General features: G+C 39.4%; 1 protein-coding gene across 1 annotated transcript; it reads left to right on the top strand.

Annotated features, from left to right (window-relative positions):
• The first annotated feature begins 1,014 nt into the window (after positions 1-1,014).
• On the top strand, positions 1,015-22,234 carry LOC122558275 (glycine cleavage system H protein, mitochondrial-like). Its single transcript, XM_043706673.2, has 5 exons — positions 1,015-1,196; positions 9,450-9,529; positions 13,660-13,723; positions 15,244-15,375; positions 20,446-22,234. The coding sequence occupies exons 1-5, from the start codon at positions 1,052-1,054 to the stop codon at positions 20,541-20,543; spliced, it is 519 nt and encodes a 172-aa protein (XP_043562608.1). The 5' UTR covers positions 1,015-1,051; the 3' UTR covers positions 20,544-22,234.
• The last annotated feature ends 771 nt before the right edge of the window (positions 22,235-23,005 follow it).

Raw genomic sequence — 23,005 nt, 5'->3', positions numbered from 1 at the left:
TTAAAATTATAAATATTATCTCGAACCCAGAGGACAACTCCACTGTCTTTCTTTGAATAGAAGAATCTCAACGAAAAAAAATCGAAAAAGACAGTTTAACTCTCCTTCAGTCTTGCATTAAACCGGTAGGCTTGATTTTTTGTTTCATGTCTGAGTCGAACTTTCAATTCATTTCTAATGTTGTGGGCTGACAGCACTATTACGGAGTCCCAATACAGGGGAAATTCAGGGGTGTCCCAATGTGGAATACCTTTTCATCCACCTAACTAGGGAACCCAGCTACACTACCAGAGAGGGAGGAACAAATTACTGCAAATGCTGGAATCGCTACTGAAAACAAAAAAAAAATGCTGGAGATGATAACGGGGCAGGCAGCATCCATGGAGACACAGCGACCTAACGTTTCGAGTACAGATGACTCTTCATCTAGACTCGAAACGTTAGATTGCTCTCTATTCATTGATGCTGCCTGACCTGTTTTTATCTCCAGTACTTTTTGCTTTCACAACCAGAGAGTTCGGGCGCTGCTGCTTCCCCAGAGTGACAGCTCCACCCGGGCTCCGTTCCGTTCTATCCCGGACTGAGTGACGGCTCCGTTCCATTCTCTCGGACTGAGTGACAGCTCCTCCCGGGCTCCGTTCCATTCTCTCCCGGACTGAGTGACAGCTCCTCCCGGGCTCCGTTCCATTCTCTCCCGGACTGAGTGACAGCTCCTCCCGGGCTCCGTTCCATTCTCTCGGACTGAGTGACAGCTCCTCCCGGGCTCCGTTCCATTCTCTCCCGGACTGAGTGACAGCTCCTCCCGGGCTCCGTTCCATTCTCTCCCGGACTGAGTGACAGCTCCTCCCGGGCTCCGTTCCATTCTCTCCCAGACTGAGTGACAACTCTTCCAGGGGTCTGTTCCATTCTCCCCCGCATTGAGTGACAGCTCCTCCAACGCTCCGTTCCATTCTCCCCCGCATTGAGTGACAGCTCCACCCCTCGCGCCGGCTCCCGGGCACTTCCTCTCGCGCCTCCCCATCCGCTCACGCTTATTTGCTGCTTTGCAAAGATGGCGTGGAGGTGCACTGTGTCGAATTTGCGAGTGGTGACTTCCCTCTGCTTGCACGCTCCGATGCCCTGGCAGCCTTTGCACAGGACGGTACGGATCACCTGGCCGCTGCGGAATTTGAGCACCGGCAGACCGGCTCTCTCCGGTGCGTCTGCCTCCTTCTTTTGGGGGTGGTGGGGGGATAGTTGGAAGCGTTTAGCGAGAAAGCAGCAAAGTTAAGCAGAGCAGTGGCCGATCAAGAACTAAGTCAAGACCAGGTCATGATTGCAACTTAGCTTTATAGCGTTTTGGAATCTGAAAAAAAATCTTTATTTGCAAACGCTGGGCCTGGTTGTAATGTTTATTATCCTGTCGGTTTGATTTCTTATTTATACTTATGTGTAATTTGTTGCAGCGTTTTCCTAATTAGAGAGCTGGTGAGAGGTCAGATGGATTAAGGTGAGCTGACAAAAGAGTCAAATACTTGGCCAGGTTGGGGCCGTTTACTGTTATATTTAAGTTTTTTTAAAACAATAACGTCATTGTGCTTTTCATGTAAAGTTTGCATTCGGTTTTCTGTCACCTAGGAAAGAGTTCGTGGAAATGCATTTTTGAAAATCAAGTATGTATTTTGAAGTTGTAACACTAAAGGAATGCAGTGCACCGTGTCCTTCTAATTGCACTGGGATCGGAGTGCAAGCACCTTTCGTTTTAAATCCCACAGCATTTGCAGCGACTGTATTACCTGGCATATTTAACAACTCTTTTATCTGCATATTCTGTGATAGGTGTGATATGAGAGTTTCGTTTCTAATCCATGGAATATGTAACAAACGTTTTTAGATAAGTCTGACTGAAGTACAGAGAAACTTCATTAGCAAATACTTTGTGACTAAATAAGGAATTTCATTTTTTTTCTTAAAAGAACTAAAGTTGTTGGCTTGTCTGCAAGTTGTTATCATTGGTATTTTAAACAGTCCTTTTCACTGAGGGTCACTTTGTTCCATACTGGTGTTATGCTGAGGTCACTGACTAATCCAATACTGGATAAGCAAACCCTATCACAGGTTGGACAAGTGATGTTTCCTGAAGTGGTGATCTTGCGCTCCTTCCATTGCTTGTGCTTGGCCTATGCCTGAGCCTAGGTGCGGGTGGGTACTGTAGTTGCTGGAGATTAGAGAGTGGTGCTGGAAAAGCACAGCAGGTCAGGCACCATCCAAGGAACAGGAAAATCGATGTTTCAGGCAAAAGCCCTTCATCAACAGGAATGTCTGAGCATGACAGAGGTGCTCGAAATTATTGGCACCTTCACAGGTGCTTCTTCTCCATATTGAAGTAATTCCCTTTAATTTGTGTTATGTAGAATTCCTGGTGTTAGCTCTTATGTTTAAATATCTTGATCCTAACTTAAAAGTTTGATTTAAAGTGAGTTAACGAAACATCAGTACATTCCAATGTGCATGAGGAAAGTGGTAACTTTCAGAGAAGCTGTGGAGCGGTGAGGAAATGATTGGGCATATTATTTTCCAGTTTAGTAACAAGTGGGAATTTGATATTGGACACAATCACTATTTGTTTTCAGAGATTTTGGACCAGAGGTACAATTTTTGAGGAAGGAATTGGCTGACTGGGTTTATTGGGTACTGACTAGATCTGATGAATGAAAGCAATCTGCTTGCTGTTTGTCAGTGCGTTCTTTCTTCTCTCTCTCTCTTGCTTTTACCATGTACCCTGTTTAGTTTTTCCGATTTCACGGTTGAAGTAGTTTTAAGACAGTTTGCCATTTTTTTGGGGGGTTTTCTGTGCCATGTGACATTGCTGCCTGAAGAATTAGACTTTTTTATTCTTGCATGGGATGTAAGCATCTCTGACAAGGCTGATATTATTTGTCCATCTGCAATTAAGCTTGAGAAGGTGCTGATGAGTTGCCATTTTTTGAAGTGCTGCAGATGGTGATGTTCATAACCTTTTGTCCTTCTGGGTGGCAAAGATTGAAATTTTGGAAAGGGTTGCCAAGTTGCTGCAATTCAACTAAGGTATGAGACAGAGCCAGTGGTGTTGGGAATGAGTGGTCAAGGTAGTGAATGGGATCTCAAACAAGAAGGCTGCCCTGTCCTAGATGGTGTGGGGTTTCTTCCACGTTGGAGAGTATACCATCGCATTCCTGACATGTGCTTTGTAGATGGTGAACAGGTTTTGGAGAGTCTGGAGGTGAGTTACTCACTGCAAGATTCCTAGCCTCTGACTTGTTCTTGTAGTCACAGCACTCATATGGCTTGTCCAGTTCCGTTTCTGGTCACTGGTAACCCCTAGGATGTTGGTGTGATTCAGTGATAATGTCATTGAATGTTAGCGGGAAATGATTAGATTCTCTCTTGGTGATGGTCACTGCCTGCCACGAATATTACTTATCACTTCTCAGTCGAAACCAGAATGTTGTCCAGACATTTATACTGAATGCTTCCAAATCTGAGGTGTTGTGAAGACTGCTGAACATTGATTGCACAATGAACCTTCTCACTTCTGACCCTATGATGGAGGGAAAGTCATTGTTGCAACTGAAGATGGTTGGGCCCACTCTCAAGAAGTTGGATTTGTGCAATCGTAGTGTCCCTACCTATGAGTGAGAAAGTCTGGGTTCAAGTCCCATCTGCTCCAGTGGTGTGTCTTTACACATCTGAGCAGGTTGTTTTAAAGAAAGAAAAATCTCCGGCAATTAGGTGTGTCTGAGATAATTGGCCTCCAATCATCACAACTGTCTTCCTTTTTGCCAGGTTAAGACTCCAACCATTAAAAAAATTTCCCCTGATTCTCACTTACTTCAATTTTGCTCGGGTTCTTGATGCCACACCAGCTTAAATGCTACTTTGATGTAAAGAGCAGTCACTGTTGCCTTGCAGTCTGTGTTCCGACAGCATTTTTGTCAATGTTTACACCAAAGTTGTACCAAGTTCAGACACTGAGTTTCCATACTGGAACTGAAACTGAGCACAAGTGAAGGTTATTGTTGTGAAAGTATTGATGATAACACACTGTTGATAATAACTTGCCAATATTTCCATTTTTGGTGTATCATACATATAGTGCATAATTTCTTTGAAATGAGCAGTAATCTTTCAAACAGTTCTGCACTAGTTTAATCTCAAAAAGATTGACTGATCAATATAACCAAGTGACAGATTCTATTGTGCAAAGATATTGTGCAAAGAAATACTTTAATACATTCGCCCACAGCATTGGAATTTGCTCTGTTCAGATTTTAAAATCTGTTTGTTCTTCCATCTATTGTTAGCTTCAGCCTTGCAGAAAGCCAAGTCTATAATGATGACTGGGAGTAGACTGATAGGGCAGTATAATTGACTTGGTTGGATTTGGCAGGTCATACTTGAGCCATTTTCTGTATTGTTGGATAGATGCAAGCATTGCAGTTGTACTAGAACAGCTTGACTTAGGACAGCACGTCTTCGGTACTCGTGCTAGGATGGTGACAGGGTACAGAATCATTTTTGTGTCTGCAGCCATTTCTTGATAGTAAATGGAGAGAATCAAATTGTCTGAAGACATCTTTGTTGCTTGGGACCTCAGGAAGAATCTGTGATGGACTATCATGTCATACTTCTGACATTAACATTTGCAAATGTTTTGGCCTTATCTTTTACATTCATGTGCTGTGCTTCTGACTCATTTAAGGATTGGAAAATTTCTGGAGCTGCCTCCTCCAATTAATTGTTTATTATCTGCCACCAACTGAACATGGAAGGATTACAGACTTTCAATCATTTTTTTGGTTATAGATTACAGGTACTTGTAATGTATGTATGTAGTACTCTGTTGGGGCTTTAACAGCTTGGCAGTTCTTTTTTTAAGTATACCTGATATAGCTCTTGGCATACTGTCCTGCATTACTCATTTGAATAAGGGTTAGTTTCTTGGGTTGATGTTAATGGTCATGGGGAAGATATACAGGGAAACATGGTGTTCCAGATTATGATTAAACTTGACTGTTGCTAATGGCAAACACTGCCTCGTGGATACCCAGTTTTGGTTTGCTTAGAACTGTTCTGAATCTGAAATCTGGAACAAAAACAGAAATTGTTGGAGAAACTCCACATCTGTGAGGGAAAAAGCAGGGGAGAAAACTGTTTTGAAGAAGGCTCATTGAATTCAAAATGGTAACTCTGCCTTCCATGGCAGGATTTGAACTGAAGTCCCCACAAGGGTCTCTGAAGTAATAGTTTAGCGACAATACCACAAGGGCATCACCACCTCCTCAGTTTTCACAAGGATTGTGACTGTTACCGATAATGACATGGATATGTGCATCTGTGACAATTGCCTTGGTGAGGACAAGATCAAGTAGTTTTTTTTCCCTGTACTTGATTCCTCACCAACTGCTACAGAAATAGACTTGTGGCAATGTACTTTTAAGATTTGGCCAGCTCTCTCAATAATGCACGCAAACCACTCTTTGTGATGGACATTGAAGACCTCTCACCTCAGAGTACATTCTGTGCCCCTTCCACCCTTAGTGCTTCCTTCAAGTCGTGCTCAACATGGAGGTGTACTGATTGACAACCTGAGAGAGGGCAGTAGGCATAAATCAGGAGGCTTTCCTGCCCATGTTTAGACATATAATGGGATTTCTGTGGATCTGGAACAAATGTTCAGGGCTATCTTCCTTACTGTATGTGACTGTGCTATCATCTCTGATGGGTCTGTCCTGCTGATGAAACAAGACATACTAGAGATGGTGATAGTGCTGTCTGGGAAATTTGTCTGTGAGGTATGAGTTGGTGAATATAACTAGATCTGGCTATTGCTTGACTCATTTGTTGGACAACTCTCCCAATTTTGACATAAGCCAGTGGATGTTAGTAAGGAGGACTTTGCACAGTCAGCAGGGCTGTGAGTGTCATTGTCATTTCCAATGCCTCAGTCAATTGTCATGTGGTCCAACTGGTTTCATTACTAATTTTTCCCTGTGGTCTAAGTGAGTAACTTGCTGTGCCATTTCCAAGGTCAGTAAAAAGTCAACTATGCGGCAGTGGGTCTTGAGTGACATTTAGGCCAGACCAGCTAGGTAAGGCAGATTCCTCCCATAAATGACATCATTCAATCAGATGGGTTTTTATGGGAATCTAATGGATAAGTGATGCTCTCCTGGATTTTACTGACCTACTTGTTGAGAGATTTGTTGAGACCTAAGGGGCAACGTTTTCACGCAGAGGGTGGTACGTGCATGGAATGAGCTGCCAGAGGATGTGGTGGAGGCTGGTACAATTGCAACATTTAAGAGGCATTTGGATGGGTATATGAATAGGAAGGGTTTGGAGGGATATGGGCTGGGTGCTGGCAGGTGGGACTAGATCGGGTTGGGATATCTGGTCGGCATGGACGGGTTGGACCGAAGGGTCTGTTTCCATGCTGTAAATCTCTATGACTCTAATAGCCTTCCTCCAACTTTCTTCAGTTTGTGATAATGGCTTTCAAGTATTCAGTAATTTCCTTTAGTTGTATCATCTCATTGTGTGCAGTTTTGGAGGGTGTGCAGTTGTGATAAACTGGGATAAAGCTCCAATGTTGTGATATCTCAGCAAGTCTTTTGAGTGTGTTCAAAGTGACTAATAATAGTGTCTGAGCTGTTTGTTTTAAATAAGGATATGATTGTTTGGTTGGTTGATTGAGCTAGGTTCATGTGCCAGTTGTTCACATGTCCTTGTTGGAGAACAAAGAACAGCACGGGAGGATGAAATGTGAAGCCTTTGTTCAATTTTCACGATAGTTAATTTGAATGTGCTCCACTTATTGATGAGCTAACAACGTTTTCATTTGACCATTTTACCTGATTCAACTTTATCAGTTTAAGGTAGCCTATATGCTATGTTGGTGGTACTTGTTACGAGGCTCATTGACCACTGGAGGATACGCATTTAAGTAACAATATTATCAGGGCTCCTGATTATACATCAATCAGAATGTATTTAGATTTAAAGATGTGCCAACTTGCAACAAGCTCAGAGGTGAGCAGGAATACAAGGAAATGGCAGATAGAATTTGTTTTTGATGGAAGTGTACCTGGCATATTGGGAGCATTGGGGAAGGGGACAGAATACCAAAGAACTGAGTAGTGATGGTGAAGGTACATTGATACTTTGCAAGAGGGGAAAGGAAGTAAAGGCAGGGTTGAGCTAGGAGGTGCATTCTCAAGGTAAGTTGTATTCTGGACACAAAATGGCACCCGGTTCAGAAACCAATCTCTGAGGATTGAATGAAAGACAGGCATATATTGGCTGGCTTTCAATTTGACAAGGAAGAAAGTGGAGAAAATTTTACAGCGAATAAGTGTAATATTTCCAAACATAAGTAATTCACACACCACTATCATCACTTTTATGATGATACTGATTTTTGTCAGACACATAATAGTATGATACTTCAAGTAAGCAAGCAAGGAACTACGTTTGACATTTACATGAAACTGCTGTGGAAAAATTTGTCTGTATTTCTAATAGAAGTCTTTGTTAATGTTCCAGGATGGGATGGCACAACCTAATCAGTGATGATGCTGTATTGCCTCCACAACAGAGCATGCAGTTCTAATTTGTTACACACCTACATAGGCAATTTCCATTTTAAATGTGGATATAGAGTTTATAGTAGTTGGCACGTAGATGTAATATATTTAATTAATATACACATAGGCCGTAATAGTGCCCATATGTCCTGCATAGAGCACCAGTTACTTTTGTCAACATACTGACCAAAGCAAACACCATTTGATGCAGTTTAACCAGTTATCCGTGTCCACGCATCCTATTACCTAATCCCATGTGGAATATCTAGTGACTATTACCACAATAATGTGAAAGGAACAAAATGTCAGCAGCATTAGTTTGTGTGCATTGCCTTTTCTTGAATAACATACAAATGGCAACACAAATTTTGTCTATGTGCAGGACTTTGGGAGAAACTTGGGTGGGGTGATGTGGATGTGTTGGACAAAGTTATATTTGGAAGGAGAGGTGAGAGATGCAATAGTTAAACTGCTTGGAGGAGAATGTGGCAGTTGTTTCAAGGATACTATCAGAAAAATGCCAGCAAAGCCACGTAGGGATCTGTGGACAGAGTAGAAAAGGAAAGGCTAGGATTGGGACTATGGATATTTCTAAATGAGTCTGTCTTTGAAAGTAGAATGGTGAATAAAAGGCTGCTGTTACTGAAAGAAAGCGAATTAAACTGGATATTTCTGGTTACTTTGAGGGAAATACATGGAGAAAAATCTTACAGGCTTCTTGTGTGTTGCTTTTCTGAATTGTTTCTGAATTGGTTTTGACTCCCAATTTGGTAAAGCTACATATTTGGATAGAAGAGCAGAAGTCAGTAGAACATCAGAGGAGAAAACAACACAAGATCATAGTGCAATTAAAAACATAAAATTAATAACAAAAAATATAAATGTAGGGACTCCAACTAAGTTGCTTTATTGAGGACTCTGAGTTTATGCTAAAAGTAGTGACAGTTCAGGGTATCCAATATAAGATACAGAGAATTAATCAGGATACCCAATTTATAAAATGTCTTCTCAAGTCTTAATACAATGTGATCTCTGATCCATACTTCATTAAAAATGATCAAGACTCAAAAATGGTCTGTCTCATTTGAGTGGGTTTGTACTGAATATGAGAATGTGTACCATGAATAGTGGAGCGTATACTAAAGGTCAGTGTGTAACTAGTGTGCACGTAATCCAGTCTTGTATTCATCATGTTGTTCTGGTGTCCATCAACATATTTCTGCATCCATTGTCACGGGAAGGAACTTGCTGTGAAGCTACACAATGGAGGCTATATTTTAGTATTCTGCAGCAGAAATGATAAAGTTATCTGATAATTATTCAAGACCAGAAGTTATATTCACATTATGCATGATCATTGGGACTATTTTTTAATAGTTATGTCTGTTTTCATGGCCACTGTTGATTTAAGTGTAATGTTTTATATTTGTTGTTCGAAAACATCAGTTTATATATTACCATGCCTTACTGCCTTTCAGGGATTGAGTCTTAATGGATGTAAATTACAAATTGGGACTTGGGAACAAAGAAGCATTGTACACATGGCAAGGAATGTTGTATTTAATAAATACATGTGAACAAACAATGAAATTCTATGGAGCGGTCCTTGTTAAATTAGAAAAATGTTATTGTATTTCAGTCATGACTTAAGACTATATTCCTGTATTGTATAATTTAAATACTTTAATTTATGATTAGATATGTTACAGTATCTGAAGTACATCCTTAATCAGGAGTTCATAGCTTTAATAAAGAGCAAATTATATTTGATATGTAAATATTAATGTTACATGGATTGCTAAACCTTAGATAATCCGTTTGGTATTGGCTATTTTTGTATTCCAGCTCGCAAGTTTACAGACAAACATGAATGGGTGATGGTTGAAAATGGAATTGGTACAGTGGGGATTAGCAATTATGCCCAGGTGGGTGCTTCACTTATTACCATCCAATACAATTCTTTATATCAGTCTATCACTTCTAAACATTGTGATATTGGCTGTGCTTGTTTTAAGTGCACAAGCTTTGCTTGAAAGTTCTTGGACTTCGTCCATTACTGGGATAGCTGTTGCAAGATCAGCTTTTCCTAATCAAGTTTTACTCCTGGTGAGATCAAGGTTCACTTCAGTATCAGTGCTTATATGTTTTTACTACCCTTTTATGTACAATTGTTATCATTTGCCATTGTGAATACATTTTGTAGGCATGAATGTGGGCAAGTGCTGAACAAATTTTGGCACAGGAACTTGCTCCCCAGTAGTAATTTTGCACAATGTGATACAGTCTGTACTCCTATAATTGAGGTAACTGGCTCAGAATAATAGAGATCATATCAATTTATTTTTGTCATTTAAAATTTGCAGAAGTACAGCTCAAGCTTTATATTGAACAGGTAACTGACTCCTAACCATGTTTGAAAATTAGGCTATGGATGTAAGCCTGCATCAGTACAGTATTTTTCCCATGCATTGCAGGTACACAAAATCTAGCCAAACACTCTGGGCCATTTAAAAATAAATCCAGACATTTTAAGAAACATGTATTGTTTTCAGAAGTTTGGTAAGCCTTGGTTAAAATAGTTGTATTAAATATTGCACCCGTGTGTGCACTGTGTTTCAAACAATGTGACTTCACAAAACCAGAGTCAGAGACATTAGGGACGTTTAAGTGACTGCTGGAAAAGCACATGGATGGCAGTAAATTGAGGGGTGTATAGGCTAGGTTGGTCTTAGATTAAGATAAATGCTCAGCACAACATCGTGGACCGAAGGGCCTATACTGTGCCGTGCTGTTCTATGTTCTAATGTTGTCACTTGGTTCTTACCACTTATCTGCAAACAAAACTTAAAGTTAGAAAAAGAAATGGCTTCAACACCAAAGTTTTGAACACCGTACAGAATAACACAACAAGTGAATTATTCCACTTGAGTTGAACACTATATAGGACAAAGCATGCTCTTAATTTGCACCCTATTTAATACCTTAAATATTCACTCCCTCTAAGATTCGCACAAAGTTGAAGTACATTACTGAGTCTTCTTCAGTAGCTCTTCCCAATCCCTGAAGACTAAAGAGCAACAGGTACATGGGAACATTATTGCCTCCAATCTAGACTTGACTACTAACTGTTCTAGGTGGGTTATCTGATGGGGACAGTTTTGATAGACTAAGCTTATATACATTGAGTTTAGAAGTGACTTGTTTGAAATTTGGAAAATCATGAGAGGTCATGATCGGGTGGATGTGGAAGAAATGTTTACACTAGTGGGGACTCTGGAACAAGGGTCACTTTTAAAAATAAGACATGGCCCATTTAAGACAGTTGAAGATAATATTGTGTTCTCTAGAGAGTTATGAATCTTTGGTATTCGTTTCCTCAAAAGGCAGTGAAAACAGAAATTGAATATTCTTAAGGCAAAGACCGATTGTAGCTTTTAAATGTCGAGCAAAGGAATGAAAAATTATTGAAGTAGGTGGGAACATGAAACAATAAGATCAGCCATATTCTTATTGAATGACAACTATCAAGGGACCAAATGTTCGTCTCCTGCTTTTAATTCAAATTTTTATAAACCTCTCTCATTCCTGACTTGCAACTATATTGCTGTTCCTTCAGCATTGCTGAGTCCAAGTCTTTGGAATTCTCTTTGTAAGTGTATTTTTATGCACTTCGTGCATGAACCACAGTGGTTTAAGAAGGCAGCTCATCACGATGTCCACAAGGATAATTGGGGACGGACAATAAATTCTGGCCTTACCAGCAATTCCGCATTCTGTGAAATGAATTAAAAACATGACTTATTGCATTATTGGAAATTTCTGAAGGAACCTTGCTGCACCGAAATGGCTCAGTGATTAGTATTGCTGCTTCACAGTGCCCGGGACCCGAGTTCAATTCCACCTTCTGCTGATTGTCTGTTTCTGTGGAATTTGCATATTCTCCCCTTGTCTGTGTGGGTTTCCTCTGGGTGCAGGTTAGATGGATTGGCTATGCCAAACTGCCCATAGTGTTCGGGGATGCGCAGTCTAGGTGGATTACCCATGGGAAATAAAGGCTAGGTGGATTAGCCATGGGAAATGCAGGGTTACAGGGGTGATTATAGGAGGGATGCACTTCGGTGCGTCATTGTGGATGTGATGGGCTAAATGGCCTGCTTCCACACTGTCGGAATTCTATGATTCTAAGTTCTGGCTGTTGGCTTTCAACCTGGCCAATAAAACTTAGTTAGGAAATTTGGGAAAAGTATATTAAAGGCAATAAATCTTGGAAGTATTTAAGGAAGGGTATTTTGAATAGCTAAAAGTTTCAGATCCTGGTTTTGTGCAGAACCTCCAGATGTTCATTTGTATTTGGAAATTGTTTGCTGGAAGCATCTTTGTTTAAAAGCCTCTGTCTGCAAACGAGCAGATTGGTTATAATTTTAGTTAGATGTGACACTTGCTATTCGATAAATGAGATACTTGTTTCTTCCATAATACCTGTTTATACAAATAGTATAAATTTCCTATTTCATACTTAATGTTAATGAAGTACAAAGTATCCTTCTGAACTCATCTTGTCCATGAGATTGACCTTTGGTCCTGTGACTCCATTTCTACTAAATTGCTAAGCACCTGATATGGCTTCCTCATTGATTGAAATTGTAAAGGCTTTCCTTTATGCAGTGACTGTCCCCTTCTCTTTCAAAACCACCCTCATCACTTTGCACAAAAGTAAAGCCATCCTTCACTCTTTCGTGCTTGGCTCATCATTGACCTATCCCTGGTCTTTCTTTGCCCTGTAATGCCCTTGTAGTTGTTGCCTCCCATCTTTAGAGCATTTCCATGTTTGAATATCACTCTTAGCATCATCAGCAGCAATAAGTTGGATTCATGTAGCCCCTTTTACTGTGTAACATCCGAAGGCTCCATTCTGCAATGGTGGCTTGATGAGCGTCTAGTATTGAAAGAAGAAAACTTTCGAGTAAAAGTCGAGAAGACTAAAGATATTCTCTTTGGTTCATTTACAAACTCTTGTTTCATTGCAACTGATTCCAACGTACTTTTCAGTCACAGTCTCTGGCTAAACTAAACACTTCAGCCTTGGTATTCTTTTTGATCTTGAGTTGAGCTTCCAATCCCAATTAATCTCCATGTTTGCTCCCAACTCCAGTACCTGTAATGCCTTTCCTTCTGTCTGAACCATCAGGTGCTGAAATTGCCATTTGTAAATGAGTTTGTCATCGCTGCACTATTGAAATGTTGTCCAGATTGACCTTTTGATCCTCCAAAGCCAATAAATTATAGTTCATCCATATCCTTTCTAACCTTGCCCTGTACCAAGTCTTATTCAACCAACACGCCTTTTCTTGTTGATCTATGTTACCTTCTGACCCTCCATCACTTTGGTTTTTAAAAAATTTCTAGTATCTAAATCCTTTTTGCCAGTAGTGGGATGAGGCGTCTCCATGTATTGAAGAGTGTAATTGATTTTAAAAAGATTACGTAAGTTTTTTTTCATCAACTTTGGATGTAGTAGGTGTATAGTGGAAGACATTTGAGGGAAATACTGTATTAGTAACATCACTAAACTAGCAACCCCTTCTGTAAATACCACAAAGACACCTGGTCAAATTTAAATTCATTTAATAAATGTGGAATATAAAGTTAGTCTCTGTAATCAGTATAGCACTACCATCAATTATTATTTAAAAAAATCACCTGGTACTAACGATCTTCCAAGGAAATCCTGCTGTCCTTACTTGGTCTGGCCTATGTGTGACTCCAGACCTGCAGTAGCTTGGTTGACTCTTGTGTACCCTTTGAAATGGTCAAGCAAGCCATTCAAAGCTGGCTTTGCAAATGACACTTGCACTCCATGAAAGAATGAAGGGAAGTAAACTGGCAGAAGATGCTAAAATATTGAAGATGTTTAAAATATTTCACAAAATACCTAAAATATTAATGTTGAGCTGTTCTGAGATTTCATAAGTACATGTTGCACAAAAGAGAATTAACAATGTTAAATGAATGATAAAGATTCAGATGTACAATAGTTAATTACTTTTTTCTTTAGGAAGCATTAGGAGATGTTGTATATTGTGGATTGCCAGAGATAGGCACAAAGTTAAACCAATTGGGTGAGTATTGATTTTGTTCCATTGTCTTAAACATATTAACTAATTAGCGAGTTTTGAGAAGATTTGTAGCTGAGGTTGAGGTTTTGGATGTAGGTTTGCTCGCTGACCTGAAAGGTTCATTTCCAGATGTTTCTTTGCCCTCTAATGTCACTTACAAAATACCGTGCAAGGACTGTAACAAACACTACATTGGACAAACAGGCAGAAAAGTAGCCACCAGGATACATGAACAAAAAGACATAACCATCTCTCACTAGTATCCTCACATACAGATGAGGAAGGACACCACTTCGACTGGGACAATACATTCATCCTAGGACAAGCCAAACAAAGACACGCATGAGAATTCCTAGAAGCATGGCATTCCAACCGGAACTCTATCAACAAACACATCGAGTTAGACCTCATCTACCACCCCCTGAGAAAAGGAACAGGAAGTGACTTCACCACAGGAAATAACATCACTACAGGAAATGGCATCACCAACTCAAAGAAACCCAAACATATAAATAGAAAGCAGGAATTTTCAGCATTGCTTTGCATGAGGTCCACTGAAGATGTTAAGATAATGAAATCTGGAAATGAACCTTTCAGCTCAAGGAGCAAGCCAATTCCAAAATATTAACTAATCTTTTTGGAAAATCGTAAGTAATTGAATGGGGTGGATGTGATGTAGGATACTGCTTGTGCCAAGCAAGCATTCAAGGCTAGTCATTCTTGACAGCTCTCTTGTGCCTCCAAATGTCTGACTGCAAATCAGCATTGATAGAATCTGGAAAACATTTAACAACAAAAACAAATTTCTGTAAAAGCTCAGCAGGTCTGGCACCATCTGTGGAGAGAAATCAGAGTTAACATTTTGCGTTGAGTGACCGCTCCTCAGAACTCAGAAAAACATTGCTGACCTTTTCCTCTTGATCTGGTATAACGTGTTTGAAAGTACAATCCAAGATAAAGCATGAGTAATTGAAATTGAGTTGATGCATAGAGCTCATTAAGTGAGAGCTTCTATAGGTCAAACTGTCTACCAGGTGCAATCAATCACCAAACGGAGTTATCTTAATCTGTACTTCCTTGAAAATGCATTTATATTTGACACAAGTACCTATATTGAAGTAAATTGTTCAATGCTATATCAGTTAGTGATGTACTGGTTTGGTTCATTATTAACAACAGAGAAAATGAGAGTTTATAAATCTTCATTATAAATTCTTGTTTACACTCAATACAACCTTTGTTGAATGAAGGCTGCACTATAGTTTTTCATATTATAAAAAGTAAACAGACAAGTGAAGCAAACATGAAGAAAGCAGTTTAAACTCTGTCTTGTTGTGGCAGCCTTGAGCTGTTTCTTTCCATCTGTCAGCCATTCCCGTGGCATAAATGAAATGTGTTTTTGGCTTGATAGCACAGTACGACTATTGTCAGTGTTGTGAACAGTTTAAATATCTTCAAAAATGTTAGCACCGTAAAAAGTGTATTGTACGGCAGTTTCTATATATTAAATTTCCCTTCCGCAGATGAATTTGGTGCTCTGGAAAGTGTGAAAGCTGCTAGTGAATTGTATTCACCCCTGACTGGAGAGGTAACTGATATAAATAAGGCTCTTGCTGACAATCCAGGACTAGTCAATAAATCTTGCTATGGAGAAGGTATGTGAATTAATCTTAGAAACCTGAGGGTTTAAACTTTTCAGTACACAGACACCTACGGGGGAATGGTGGCTGGAAACAAGGATATATTTCCTTGATAATTATTTGAAGCTGGTAACCAGTAAAGTAACCTCCATTTTAATTAACATCATTATAGTTTGATTTATTTCAACTGTGGAATTATTCAGTGATGTTTAAATTATACTCAACATGAATTTTGGCCACGATTATAAGCATTTCAATTAGCCATGCGTGACTTCGTGTTACAATGCAGTTTCCACTCTCTGTGCTCCAGTTATCTGCCAGAATTTTTACAGAAGAAAACTCCACATTTGCCATTGTTTGACTGGTGTAATATCACAGCTGAATTGACACTTTGCAGTGTTCTTCTGCTTCCCCACATTCTTGACCATAAGGTGTTGTCATAATTAGATGCGCAAAGTTAACATAGAGTCATAGAGATGTACAGCATGGAAACAGACCCTTCCGTCCAACTCATCCAGGCCGCCCAGATATCCCAACCCAATCTAATCCCACCTGCCAGGACCCGGCCCATATCCCTCTAAACCCTTCCTATTCATATACCTATCCAAATGCCTCTTAAATGTTGCAATTGTACCAGCCTCCACCACTTCCTCTGGTAGCTCATTCCATACCAGTACCACCCTCTGTGTGAAAACGTTGCCCCTTAGGTCTCTTTTATATCTTTCCCCTGTCACGCTAAACCAATGCCCTCTAGTTTTCGACTCCCCGACCCCAGGGAAAAGACTTTGCCTATTTACCCTATCCATGCCCCTCATAATTTTGTAAACCTCCATAAGGTCACCCCTCAGCCTCCGACGCTCCAGGGAAAACAGCCCCAGCCTGTTCAGCATCTCCCTATAGCTCAAATCCTCCAACCGTGAAGACTCTTAAATTGCTGCCAATTTCCATTGACCGGCAGAAAGACCTCTTCTAACACGATGGATAATGAAAGTTTCACTTAATTTTAAAATAAGTGGGAAGAAAGTCAACAAAATGTTTTTGGACGCGTTGCACTTGTCATTGTGCAACCGACTCATCAATGAGTCAGCATTTCGTATGTTGATCTTCAGACCTTTACAATCAATATGCCTGTTTTCATTATCACTTAATTAGATGACCATTTGTCTGTAGCATTCCATTAGCTAGGAACAGCCATGTCTATGGTACCATGTCCATTTGAATTCATTTTGCAAGAAATGGAACTGCCTCTTCATAATGACTATATAGCATCATGGTTTCAAACCCTGGTGTCCTCGCTTTTCCAAGTCACATCCTTCGTGTTACTCACCAAAATAATCCAACTATTGACTCACATTCTTCACTTAGGAATGTGCCAGAAGTTGAGGCTGGCCATTTACTATTCTTCTCTTTTCACTCTGACCATTTTATTAAGCTAATTCTTTAAGCCTATCACCTTAGATTCTCTCTGAGCCAAATTTCTGATTCCACACCTCAACCCATAATGTAATTAACAAAATCTGTTTTCTGTTGCCTCTCTCAGATTCCTCAGTACCACTACTCCTACACTGCAAAATAACACTCTTTGCTTCCATTCTCTCCCACTATTGCATTATCTAAGACCTTCCGTTTTCTTTTTCTGTTTTAGAGCCTCCAGCTTAACTCCGTCTCCAACTGTAACGCTGAGCTTGTGTTGCTCAAAATCACAAACAGTACCTTGCTCGGATGTGAATGAGACTTTTGCCATTTTCTCATCCTCCTGGATTCTTCCCTGCTGCCTTTGGGATTATCAATCCGTTCAGCCCTCTCTGCAGTTCACTTGTAATGTGTTGGTTTCTCGAGGTCCTATTTATAGTTTGCATGTGACAGTGCAGGGATAATTTTCTGAAATCCTCATCAATGGTGCTCAGGTTTAATGGTTAGAGATTCACAGGTAACCCATGCGTAATATTTCTAAGAATGTACAAGCTCCATTCACTGTAGTGCAAGCTACAGCTATTGGCTACTGCTTCTGGTCACATGGTCATCTCTTGTGGACTTTCTGGTTCCATCCGAGATCCTTCTCTCTACTATTTACGGTTTCCTTACACAAAGCGTGCGATCAACATTGCAGATATAGGATGTTGACTCTCGTTCACCATGCTCCTGCCTTGTTGAGTAACAAACCTGGAGCTAGGCCTAATTTACTGAGTCAAACTGAAATTGCCTTCAGCTTAATAATAACTTCCACAAATCCTACTGGTAGCTACATACTTTCGGCTTGATTCCACTAAAATTCCTGGCAATCACTGTTGTTGAACCTTGACATCTTACACAATCCGTAATTAATCCCATACTCATACCATTTTCTTCCCATTTCAAAAACAGATTTTTTTTTTAATTTGTTCATGGGACCTGATGATTCTTGGCTTGGCCAGCATTTGTTGCCCATCCCAAATTGACTCTTGAACTGAGTAGCTTGCTAGAGCAATTTCAGAGAGCAGTTGCAAATCGACCACATTGCTGTGGGTCTGGAGTCACATGTAGGCTAGGCCAGATAAGGATGGCAGATTAGAGTCGAGACTGTGGCTCTAGAAAAGCACAGAAAGTCAGGCAGCATCCGAGGGGAAGGAAAATCAACGTTTTGTGCAAAAGCCCATCTTCACTTTGGTCGAGGATGGCAGATTACCTTCCCTGAAAGTCATGAGTGAATCATTTGAGTTTTTGTAACAATCGGCAGTGACTAACATGATTGCTAATAAGTGACATTTTAATTCCAGATTTTCATTAATTCAAATTTCACCATCTGCCAAGGATTTGAACCCATGTCCCCAGAGCATTCACCTGGGTCTTTGGAATGTTGATCCAATGACGATACCACTGCTCCCCGAGACTGCTCCTTCACCAGACCGCTTTCTCTCTTTCCCCTCCCTTTACTCCCCATCATCATCATATAATTTTGGTTTGCTCTGCTTTGTTTGATCCCTCTATCTCTACCTTCCCTAAACTCCATTTGGAATCCTATAACTCTGATTTTAACACACAAATGTTAATCAGTATGGTAATCAAGAGTTTCTGCCTTTACCCCATAACAGTGGGATTGGGAATGGTCAGACCAGCCATGATCTCATTGAATGCAGGACAGATTCAGTGGGCTGAATGGCTTCTAAGTTATGCATTCACCTACACAGGATTTCTCAGTCCGATCGTTGTGATTTGCAATGCCCTGCCAAATTGATTTTGGAAACCCAGTGGGTGGTTTGATGTTCGGCTCAGTGGCTGTTCCTCTAGTGGCCGTTCCTGCACATGTTTCCATGCTCTCTCTTTAGAAGCCTATTTTTCTGCCATTATGTCCCTGCTGTCTCGCCCTTCCTCCCCTTCCTCTTGTTTGATGACTTCTTGGCTCAAATCCTTCAATATGCAGGGAAGCTTCTGACTCAACTTGTCATTGGTACAGCTGGAGATGCTGAGAGAGTCCCCACATATGCACATCTATGCTACTTCAGTTTAAACTTCCATTGCCTGTTTTACCCTGCCCAGACTACTGCATCATTGCAATGTCTTTGGGATCAGAAGCCCTGAGTTGTTCAGGTATTGACTGTTTGCCCAATACTCACGTTGTTTTTCTTACCAATTTACTCTGAGCTTTTCACAGCAGGTTTAAACATCATCTTCTCAAGTATATCAGCTGGAGAATCAAAGCATTCCAACCCCCTGCAAAATTCACAATCGCACCAGGGACAGGGCTCATTTCCCCCAAGCATCCCTTCTCCTGTCTCACCTTCTGGAATCTCTGACTCTCTTGTCCAGTTGATTGAAGAATCAGCATTATTGTGGAGTAGGGAGGTCGTCTCTCATTTTGCGGGGATAAGTTGGTGGTTCTGAGATCTGCTGGTACATTGACGAACCCTGCTGAGGAGGGTGAGGGATGATATAGAACACTATCCAGAGAAATGCCTGCCACAGGAAATTAATAATTATAGTCTTACGATCTTCAAAATATTTTCTACTACAAAATAATTGTAAATAGCACAATTCACACAGGCTTTTAGACAATTAAATTCTTTCTTACTGGGATCTGGTTTAAAAAAAGGTGGGCATGGCTTACCTTTCGCTAACAATTGTTCTCTGTGGGACAGCTAGATTGTTGATATTCTCTGCATATCTGAAGTTGCTGGATTTTATATCTGAGCCAGGAATGCAGATCACAGTCATTGCAGTGGCTGCTTCTAGGAAAATTCCAGGTTTTATATTTTCTACTATTGTAAGCATTCTGTGGCTGCGTTTGAATACAGATATAAAGATGTACGTGAAATATTTTCCTGATACATGATTGATCTGTGAATTGTTAAATGATGCTAATTAAAACTTCAAACATGAGTAGGAAATAGTAAAGCCTAAGGTCCTGTAGTTTTAAGACAGCTCGTTGGTAATGGGAAAAAATATTTCTATCGGTATTTCTCTTTCTAATGTATATTTCCCCAAACAGATTATCTGGGGTTATTTTGGAAAAATGTGTAGCCATGCCGTTTTATAAATGTTTATTTTCATAGATGAGAGTCTTTCAGGTAACTTCGTATTTTGTCCTTCTTTTGTAAGAAATATAAATATATTCTTTCCCTGAATTAAGTCTATTAGCTTTTGAAATCACATCTCTTGGAGGAAAAAAAATTTGGTTTTTAGATTGACTGACTTGAAATTAATCTAATATATTCCAAAAACTTTGAGGAGAAAGTGAGTTCTGCAGATGCTGTAGATCAGAGCTGATAATGTGTTGCTGGAAAAGCGCAGCAGGTCAGGCAGCATCAAAGGAGCAGGAGAATCGACGTTTCGGGCATGAGCCCTTCTTCAGGAATTCAATTCTCCTGCTCCTTGGATGCTGCCTGACCTGCTGCGCTTTTCCAGCAACGCATTATCAGCTCTATTCCAAAAACTTCCCAAGAAACCTTTAACATATTTCTTAAGTAACTTGGGAAATAAAATATTTGAATATCAGGAATATTTTGAACTTCATGTTTAATTTATTTTTACGTGCAGTTATATATCGTAGTGCAAAAAGGAACTTTTGTTACACTTTTCATGTAGTGACCTGGTGATTTTTCTTAACAGGTTGGCTTATTAAAATGACAATTGATAATCCTGCTGAAGTTGATGAATTGATGGATGAAGAGGGCTATGAGAAATTCCTAAAATCCATTGAAGACTAAGTCATTCTTCATTCTTAGCAATAAAATAAAATGCTCATCTGTTCCTGTGTATTTAGCAATGAGGGTGATGGGTTGAATATCAAGGCTCTTGACTTGAGAAGCAACAGTAATTTATAAGGAGTGCAGTTCAATGTGATCCTCTTAAAGTAGTCATAATGGAAATAGTTGGTTTTACAGTATCTCAGCAATTGAAAGATGAGCAATATATTGGCCATAAATTTAACCAATCAACCGTAGATTGTAATTAACTTCAAATTTTTATTTGATACAATGGAACTAGTCAATAATGTATAAAGCTGGTCATATGGCACTGAAATCATGACAAGGTCCCTTTTTTTTTTGACCAAGGATATTACAGCTATGTTGTGAATTTTTTTTTTATTTTCAGATTATTTTGCTCTCTTGAAAGCCATGATGTTCACTTTTAAATGGCTTCAGTTGTAGCTATTTTTCTACAGATTAAATCAGAATTTAGTGATGGGTGGCTAATTGGTAATAAAACTCACATAACTGGAAAACCCCACAGCTGTTGTATTTTGTTGTTCTACCTCCATTGTACAGTGAACACAAAGTCTACGCTTGTTAATTTTATCATGGTAAATGGTCTTGTTTCATTCGGTTTTTATATTGTACTTCATATTTGTAAAGCATCCTTTTGAACATCTGTCATTCTGAGATTGCAAGTGATTGAAGAGAATAATAGAAGCAACACAATATAATTCAGGGGCAATTATTGTATGTACATCAATCTTTATTGTGCTTTGTACATTTCCTCCAGATTTCCATGTTTCTACGTAGGATTTATGCTTCTCAATTAAGGTACCAAATAAGTTGTTTTTGCTGCAGGATTTGTTCCAACATGAAGGATAGGAATACTCATACTGCAAAGATGACTCTGTAGACCAAGTACACTTGACTGTAATCTTTCTTGGCATTAAAAAAAAAAATTGAAAATTTTAGTGTGGGAATGTGGTGGAAAAATGTGGATGTGCATGAATAGATCATTTAAATATGTAATTTCCACTACTTGAGATTTTTTCTTGGCATATAGATCATTTCTAAGACAAAAATGTCTAATTATGCTTCTGCACGGAGATTGATTCAGAAGGGTTAGTGTTAGCCAGCTGTCTACAAATGCCTAATATTTTGTGAGATTTGCATTAATTTGCAGTGACATGCATCCAAGGGTATCACGAAAAGTATGTGAGAGAACTGATAACATGATTGGTTAATAAAGGACTAATAAATGATGTGGAACATATTTGCATAGAGGCGAAGCATTTCTGTTTGAAATGGAAATTATACAATGCAAACTGTGCATCCCTCTTCAGACTGATTTGTTGCTTTGTAACTATTTTTTGGGCCAAATGCTGATTACATAGAAACTGAATGTATTGTAAGATTATCAATGTTCCCTTTAGCAGAGGAATTTTAAAGAATTCCCACAACATTCTTAAATTTGTAACCTCTTAAGAAAATTTGTCAATTAGATTGATATCGAGTAAATCCTCTAAAATAAAATAAAACACCTGTAGATTGTCCAATATTGTTTTGGGTTATTTCTAGAAATGTCACAAGGTTTCAGGAAAATGTTTCTGTTAATTTTTTATGGAGTGTAGAAGTGTTAAGCTGCATGTAACACCTAAAATAATCATACAGAAATAGCACACTAATAAAAGTGATAGAAAGAGTTTGCTTTGTTCTATTCTTTATGTGTGAAAGAACAAAATATTAGGTTATTACACAAGATCCAGGCTGATCAGCATTTCCATTTACAACCAAAAGAGTGAAAGAACTGCGGATGCTGGAAATGAGAAACAAAAAACAGAAATTGTTGGAAAGACTCAGCAGGTCTGGCAGAATCTGTGGAGAGAAATCAGCGTTAATGTTTCACGTCCAGTGACTACTTCATTTACCTTACTTTGTTCCAAGTCAGAAGTCACAACACCAGGTTGTTATAGTCCAACAGGTTTATTTCAAGTCACAAGCTGTTGGACCCCCAGTGCTCCTTCGTCAGCTGTATTTTACCTGATGAAGGGGCAGCTCTCTGAAAGGTTGTGATTTCAAATAAATCTGTTGGATTATAACTTGATGTTGTGTGACTTCTGACTTTGTCCACCCCAGTCCAACACTGGGACCAACACATCATTCCTTTGTCCATAGTCCCTTTGATACTCAACAAATCTTATCAATTTCAGCTTGGAAAGTTTCAGAATCTATTGCCGTTTGGAAGAGAAGTTTCTAAACTTCTGTTACCATAACAATTTACAATCTGATTTCACACTTAAACGGTCTGGCTTTAATTCAAGGATATTTTGAACTCGTTTCCCCACCAAAGAAGGTAGTTTTATGTGTCTGCCTATCAAATCCCATTAAAATTTTAAATCTTTTGAATAGAGCAGACCTTATCCATTTAACTTCAAAGGAATACAAACTAAAGAAATGCTTCTGTGTTTGTTTCC

The sequence above is a fragment of the Chiloscyllium plagiosum genome, unplaced genomic scaffold (genome assembly GCF_037043375.1).
Source record: "Chiloscyllium plagiosum isolate Xiang-an unplaced genomic scaffold, Cpla_swu_hap1 HiC_scaffold_17, whole genome shotgun sequence".
Classification (NCBI taxonomy): Eukaryota; Metazoa; Chordata; class Chondrichthyes; order Orectolobiformes; family Hemiscylliidae; genus Chiloscyllium; species Chiloscyllium plagiosum.
Note: the sequence above shows the minus strand (reverse complement) of the source record. Positions and strands in the feature narration are given on the sequence as shown.

What these genes read in the sequence shown, in the direction of transcription:
- LOC122558275 (XM_043706673.2), top strand. Translation starts at nt 1,052, where the DNA reads ATGGCGTGGAGGTGCACTGTGTCGAATTTGCGAGTGGTGACTTCCCTC. An exon ending in GGATTAGCAATTATGCCCAG is followed by an intron (nt 9,530 to 13,659) that starts GTGGGTGCTTCA and finishes TTTTTTCTTTAG; the next exon opens with GAAGCATTAGGAGATGTTGT. An exon ending in TAAATCTTGCTATGGAGAAG is followed by an intron (nt 15,376 to 20,445) that starts GTATGTGAATTA and finishes TTTTCTTAACAG; the next exon opens with GTTGGCTTATTAAAATGACA.